The 8,059-nt window shown below is 34.5% G+C and overlaps 1 protein-coding gene across 1 annotated transcript in view; it reads left to right on the top strand.

Moving 5' to 3' along the window:
- Nucleotides 1–8,059, top strand: part of ADAMTS19 (ADAM metallopeptidase with thrombospondin type 1 motif 19) — a 145,055-nt gene that overhangs the window by 92,644 nt on the left and 44,352 nt on the right. The window contains exon 13 of the mRNA XM_017739345.1: nt 5,626–5,727. Coding sequence (XP_017594834.1) covers nt 5,626–5,727 — 102 coding nt within the window. The remainder of the gene's footprint in view (nt 1–5,625; nt 5,728–8,059) is intronic.

The raw sequence follows: 8,059 nt of genomic DNA, 5'->3' as shown, positions 1-8,059 counted from the left end.
GCTTTTCTCCTAATTCTTATCTCACAGAAGGAAAATAAGTAAATAATGAATATTTTGAATCAAAACCACTACATTTAATTGGTGTTTCTGCCCGGTTTCGAACTCAACCCGCTACAATTACCTAGGTAGTGTTCAACTGTTTGCACAGAGATTACTTAGGTTCTAGGTGCTCACACCTTATTGTCCATTTCTAGTCATCTTCAATTTTGGTCCCCTCTTCTGACATTCTGTATGTAAGAGGACACCTTTCAGCTAAATCACTTATTTTAAGCTAACTAAATTATTCTGCTTTTTCCTACTTAGTGGATCATTGCTTTATATTTGTATTAAAAATTTATACTTATATTAAAATTGTCAGAAATTTCCTATTAAATATTTGTATCAGTATACAATTTTAATTTAAATCCAAGTATAATGTGGGTTTGCTGTGAAGAAAGAATATAGTAATGATTCAAGACAATAAAAAAGGCCTGTGTTCATTTCAACTATTCTTTTTTCCTGACAAACTGCAATTTAATTTTAGTTCTTGTCATAAAACTGAATGTGTTACTTGATAATCTTATGCTCTTAACAGTTAGAAAAAGAGAGGCCAATAACAGTTTCTGAGAAGAGAGCAAGGGGAAGAACCATCTGCAGTTTTTCCAAAATCCTCTGCAAAACTGCCAACCCTGAAGTGGAAATGGTATAATGAAATGTTAAACCGAGACATTATTGCAATGAATTTTAAGAACCTTTGATCTATTAGAAATTACATACAAATGAATAAACAACACAAAGGACAAAATTGAGAAAACATGGTGAGAGTGGTGAGATAGAAATTTTCCAAAGCTTCCTTGAGACCTCTGTAAAGTCACCTTGTTGGTTTTCTTCTGTGTTCTTTTATCTGGAAGCAAAATTTACACTTTTACCTTCCTTGCAACAAAAAAAAAAAATCCAAGACACTTGATCCTCAGTTTCTAGACCTGACGAGCTACTTAGAGCAAGCTTAGGCACCATATTCAGATCTTCTTCTTTTGTTCCCTGCTGTGGGTCTTCAATTTATCTCATCCTTTAGGGAAGTTTCCTGCTAGTCCAATTAGATATAGAACTTCTAAATAATAGAAATAATGTTTCTTTCGTGAAGGGGAAACTCAGAGCAATGGATAGAGCACAGCCCAGAGGATAAGAAAGTCATCCTTCTCTTACATGTTTTCTTCCTGTTTAGGAAGTGAAAGGAGGAAAAAGAAGTTACCATTTGAATTGGGCTAGAACCGAACCATTTAAACTTTCCAGAAATCCTTCATGAGTTCTAGCACGTGGACTGTGCAACACCAACATCATCTAACTGTGAAGCACTCTTACTCAGTATCTCATTTTATCATCTTCTTCAGAAATAAAAAGATGTTAGATACAAAAATATGTTGAATCTAACCTTGCATATAATTGCATTTTACTTAATATAAAAATGACTCAAATTTCTTTTTGTTCATTATGCAAATTATTGTGGCTGCCATTGGCGAAATCAACATTTAGAAGACCTTTCTAAATTGAATGCAGTATTTCATTAGTTATTGTATTACTTTATTACAATAATTATTTAATTATGCATAGGTTGCCACTGAATATTCTGTGATATCCAGACTACTTCCTTTAATCTCTGTATAGTGTCTCCTACTCTGCCAGTAACTGGCAGTTTATTATGGTTATAGTTGTTGTCCACAAGCCAGGAAATGAGAGAAACACACTCCTCGAAGGTTCATTTAAATGTCAGTAAATCCAACAATTTATAGCCCAGGATTTTTTGGACATGTTCTACTTGCAGAACAGTTCATGCACTTCAGTATAACTGTGTAAATGATAAATTATGAACTATGTCACAATCTTATGTATTTTGAGACTGGAAGATGATTTAATGAGCAGAATTCCATACTGTCTTCTACATTAAGCAACTGTGTTTCATGTGTAACAGACATTCAACTAAGAAAACAATGGGGTAATGATGAAAAATAATTCTACAGATATCATTGGTACAATCAATAGTGCATTTGTGCTGAGATGTAATTTTCTACAACTGTTAGTACTGAGGAGCACTTTCAGATTGCACTTTACTGACACATTACATGGCAACCTCTGAGAAATACTACTGATGCTAATGATATTCCCTTGCTATAAAGAATTCCTCTTTATAATTTAACTTATTGAATGAAGTAAAGAACTGAAGGAACCACTGAGATCCTACTCCTATATTTTCCTAAGTGAAGCCCTCCCATTCCCCTTTCATAAATGGTGTCCAGACTTTATTTTTTCCTTTTCATCTTTATTTCAAAGCCTTTTTTTTCATATCTTAAGCAAAATTTTTAGACCCTAGAAAAGCGTAAGTGGATCTCCAGGTTCAAGATTTATACCATATCTCAATGCTTACCTTGTAAGGGAGCCAAGTTTGCTTTTATGCCCATAATGTCTCATGCAAGAATCAATTAGATCCTAACATTTTTTCACATAAGAGATAGTGAGATCATGGCCCAGAATTAGTTCCTGGTGATTAAATGGGATTGTAAAGCTTGACAATTTAATGCAATTGTTGAACTATTAAATATTGGCTTTTAAGATTAAAGTCCAGGATGTGAATGCTATCTGGTCAGTTCCACTAAAACAGTTCTTGTCATAACACAGCTGTGAGCTTTGCAAAGTAGGAGAGTGGTTGTATTTCATGGTGATTTTTAAGGCATTTCAGGGAAAGATCACAATGAAAAGGACAAAAGTAATGGAAATGCTATAGTCCTGGTGAAATATCTATCCTCATCTCAACCACCACATTCTAAACAATCTTGACTTCACACAAATACTGTTCTAAAATTCCCTTTTTGTCATTCCCAGTCTGGTCATTCCTCTCAACTGAACTTTCTTTCCATATGCTTTTATGATTGGAAATGCATCCTTCTGATTCACATACACCTGCCTCTCTATTTTAATTAAAAAACTCCAGACACAAAACCCCCACAAAACTCCAAAGCTGGAGTGACCTTTGCTACTTCTATAGTACATTGTGACTTTCATGTTTTATTTTACAAGCTTTTGCTGTTAAAACCTCATGACTAACACATTCTTTTAAAAAAAGGTCCTTTGTATGTGCTTGGCAATATTTTGTTTTCCAGTGTCCATGCAGAGAAATATTTTACAGATTGTGAATAGTCTAATATCACAATTGTAAACTTTTAATCTCCAATATCTGTTCCTTCCCTTGGCTCACCTAGAAAGCTGTAATGGTCGTTGAACTGTACTTTTCATAGAGAACTAGTAAACCTTTGTGAATGTTAGCTTAGATATATTGATTTTGACTGAGGAAAGTTTCTCCCCAGAGGAGTAAAATCCTGGTGTATAAGTGCCCTGATTTTGGAGTGACTGTAACATTGACACTGGCCTCCAGATTTCTGTTTGTTTTCATATCAGTCCGGATCTGCTTCATTGCAGGTTGCTAATGAAAAACCCACATGGTGTGTCACATTTGCCTGGCCTTATACAGAAATCCTTAAATGTCAAAACTTAGATGCTGACAGTAATCTCCATATCTCATACCTCTGGAACAGAAATACAGTCTGAACTGTAACTAAAGAGTCTATTTGTGATTTGACTGAAATGAAAAGCTGAGAATAAAGCCTTACAAGTAAACCACAAATTTTAGTTTTTCTTGGGTTTGGGGAATATTAAAGTTACTAATATTGAATGCTTATTTTAACAATTGGTGAAGTGAGTGTTTTTAGAATACAGTTCACTTACAGCTCAAAGTAGTTTCTGTCTGAGGAAGTTAGGCTTCCCTGGGTTCGTACGGAGGTGGTATACAAGTATTTGTAGAAACAGTAACATGCATACAATGCAGATTAGCAAGCAAAGTGTCTTGATTTGATTTACTTCATTTAGTTTACATGGTTCAAGTATATCTTTGTGTTTAGCTACCCAAAATACCCCAAACCCCGTAAATCTGACTTAATGCCTCTCTGTATTTAGAAGAATTGTTTCTAAATGTGTAAAGAGCTGTTTGTTGTAAGCCATAAGGTCAAAGTGTTTAGGGAAAAAAAAGAATGATAATGTACTTAAAAATGTGAAAACACAAGAGAAAATTTGACTCCATTTTTTTAAAAAATTGGATAAATCTGGATAGCTTTTCCACCATTTTAGTCACTCAGAAATGAAGATTTATAGGTATTCCAAAAAATATTTATTAATAACATTATATTAACATATATTTTTGTGGAGTAGTTCCAACAGTATGTCTCTCATTTCATACTTGGTATGGAAGTACTTTGTCATGAACATCTGATACTCTATCTCATCTACTATTGTCATCATCTACATTGTTTAAAGAACAATAGACAAGAACAGAAATTACAGTTTGTTACTTGAAAAATGCTTGCTAAGATTACCCAGGAACAGGATAGAACTTCTGTAGCTGTTTTTTGGAGACATGCATAAGCTGGTTGTTGTGTTGTTAGCTCAGCTTCAGCAAAAAACTCTTACACGATGAGTTAGGAGTGAGTCTGACTGCTGCCATCCTGTCTCGTTTCTATACAATGCTTCAGACCTCTACAATTTTTGACTATTTTTGACAACTGATGTTACAGATATTTTTATGTGCAAGACTCCCACTGGAACTGCCCTGTTTCCTGGTTCAGACACAGTCTTTTGTTGAATTACGTTTTGTCTGCTTTTTTCTCAAGGTAGCATAAGATTTATGACACGTTTTTCATGCGTAGTGTAAATGGCACAGAGACTCATACTGGGAGTACCGATATAACAAATCATTTCACTCAGAAAAAGCAGGTCTTCTGGCAGCCCTGGTTTAAAAAACCCAGCTGTTCTGTATCTTTTATCCTCCTTGCAATGCATTCCCCTCTCCTGATCCTTCTTGCCCCTCTTTGGGCAATATACATATTGAGGAGGATCACTGTGCCTATGCAACAATATTCAGGCCACAGTTCAGCCCCATGTGACGTCTCTTCACTTCCACTTGGTTTATTGTTAAGGGGGGAACAGACAGCAAGGAGAATGAAGTCATGACTGAAAACCATGGGAGAAGGAGGACTTTTTAGAGAAAAATAGGGAAAGCTGCCAAGGAAATTCAGGGAAATGTGAGCCAGCATCCTGCAAGGCTGTGCTTTCTTTTGAGTAAAGTAAAAACTCTTTTGTTCTTATACTTCTGAGGGACAGAATGAGCAGCTTTTCTTTTCATCTCTAAAATTCACTGCTGACTTGAACCCCTGTCATATCCCGTCTCTTCTTTCCAGCAAAAATACTTCATTTGTCAGGTTACTTTGTGTCTTCTTTGTGGAGATCAGGTTCGATGGCTTTTGGAATTTTTTTTTTCCAGAGTAATAAATGAATTCTAGAGGAATTATGAATCATTGGAAGAGTGTGATAGTAGCAGTCATTGGGATGGCACAACAGGAGGGATCTAGAAGTCCTAGAGAAGCATGATTAGTAAAAGTCTGAGGAGACTCTGCCCACTTGGGGTTTTTTGCATGTTTAATGTGTCTTTAAACATATTTCAGTACCATCAAACTAGTAAATTTAGACAACATTAGTAGACTGCATGCAGAAAGTAATTTTGCATAGGATAGATTTTGTGCTTACTCTTTGTTTGGTTTTCAGCATGTCATTTGCACTGGGTTGTGGTGTAAGGTGGAAAGTGAGAAGGAATGCAAAACTAAACTGGATCCACCAATGGATGGAACAGATTGTGACACTGGAAAGGTATGCCTCTGGTGGAAAAGTAATATCAACTATACTGAACATCTAATAGTTAAGGAAACAAACTGAATAGGTCTTTGCACTTCTTTTAAGTTCCTATTTGCCTCAATTATCATAAAAATAAACTAAGTATAGTTGAATGTATTATATGTGATGTATTTTATAATAAAGATGTGAAAAAAGAACATTTCCCTAAAACCAGTGAATTAAAAAAAAGTTAGCCAAAGAGACAGATGTTTTAGTATTTATGCTGTTTTATTTCAAAATCTTTCTCATTTTGTATCATATTTATGAATAGAATGCAATTGTTGCTCTTCTAACTATAACTAGAAATTTAAGATTTTAAAGATACAGAGTTCTCAGCTATGATTTAAGATTTGGAAAAAGTCTCTTTGAAAGAATTGATACAGATTTGTGTTAAAACCTTTCAGGATAAGTTTTGTAATGAAATATTTATAGTGTAAGTGCATGTAAAAGAGTGACAAATGCCATTAAAAGTATGCCATCACAGATAATTAAATGGTCACCCAAGTCAGACGTACATTAAATGTCCTTCAAGAGTTTTCCAGTTGAAATAATCTGTAATCTTTGTATATATCTGTAAGTGAATATAAATAAACCCCAGATAGATAACAGAGAAAGAGCGTACATATGTCTTGGGATTTTCCTGATACTGTGCTGACAGCAATTTCCCACAGGAGTGATTTACTCTTTTGAGTCATATTACATTCACCAGAACTCTCATCATTCTCCTAAAATCAAATCAATCAACTAAGATAAAATTTTCAAAAAATATAATTTTATATGTGGAAGGAAACCCAGGTTTTATTTCTGTTCATATCTCGAAAATAATGACAATTGCTGCAATATTTTAATTCTGATAAAATTTGTAGTGATACTGTCTGAAGTCAACATCTGGAAAATAAGGGACATTTCTGTTGTTTGATATCACATGTTTTACATTGAGACTGGGCTGCCCATGCTATGGAATAAGAAAGCAGAACCTCTTACAAAGATTACTCAGAATTACTGATTGTAATTAAAATGGCTTATTGAGCCAGGCTATAGAGATGCCTTTTTTATGTATAACAGTAAAAAACTAAGCAGACTTTACCAAACCATCCCAGGGGATGAGGAAGAATTATTCTTCTTGTTTGTTATCTGTCCAAGATGGGCTTTAGGTTACACAAATCACTGGCTTTGGGTTCTTTTAGTGGTATTGTGGAGATGAATTACTGTTGTCTTGTGCTCCTCTTGGGATCTTAGGAAGTGATGGAAATGCCATTTGCATAGCCTGTCCAACCTGTCTGGGGTTTAAGTCAAGGATTTATAAGCATCCCTCAGACTCCACATAGGGCAGATGCTATGTCTATAGAAAAATCCATATTTTATCTGAAGCAATACCTTTAAATAGATATGAGCATTTTTGATTTGAAACATCCAAGAGCATTACAAAATTTACAGTTTCTGGTTAAAAATCTAATATAAAGGTGAAGCCATTGAACATGAATACTTTTCAAAAGTGGTATAATTATGCCATCATTTTAATGTGATGATTTAAGAGAGAAAATTAGGATCAATTGATCAGTGAAGGCCAGTTTGAAACTGCAGGTGAAAAGGTTACCAGATAAGGATTTAGCACAGAGACTAAAAGTTACAGAGGTGTGTTCTAAAAGTAACAAAAGCCTTTATTGAGTGCATTAGTGACACATTTTGTTTTGCTATAAATAGGAGACTTCTTTGTGAACTTTTTCCATTGATAACAGTCATTCACCAACAGTTCAGAATGAAAAAAGAAATTAGTTAAATTATTGATGTTAATGACATTAAGTGTTTGTTGTCTACTTGTAGCCTCATTGCTTTGTAATTGCTGAATCACAGAATGGTGAAATTGTTACGGTTGGAAAATACCTCTACTTCATAATACACATGACAGATAGCTGGTTAATTTGGTAAAGCACTAATTTCTGCAGAGTTTATGATGATTTATATGAGATATCAACATAGGTTACAGAGCATAACAATAGTGATGAGATAGTTTTTGAGTGAGAAATTGCGGTTGTCCTGGGAAACGATATATGCATGAAAGATCGTTGAGTTTATTATTACTATTTAAATAAATGACAGAAATTCTTTTGACTTTCTCAACACCAGCTTCTTGAAGCTTCCATTTTATCTTTGAATACAAGCTGCGAATAAAATCTTATTTTCTCTATTACTTTTTAATATGTTTTTCTATTGAAATTGTCACTGGATAGTCAGGGACAATGAAGTTCCTGCTGGTGGGAACTGTCATGCTGAAACAAGCAACTCCTGAGAACAGCCCTGGACAATG

Source organism: Corvus brachyrhynchos, unplaced genomic scaffold (genome assembly GCF_000691975.1).
Source record: "Corvus brachyrhynchos isolate BGI_N302 unplaced genomic scaffold, ASM69197v1 scaffold547, whole genome shotgun sequence".
Classification (NCBI taxonomy): domain Eukaryota; kingdom Metazoa; phylum Chordata; class Aves; order Passeriformes; family Corvidae; genus Corvus; species Corvus brachyrhynchos.
Note: the sequence above shows the minus strand (reverse complement) of the source record. Positions and strands in the feature narration are given on the sequence as shown.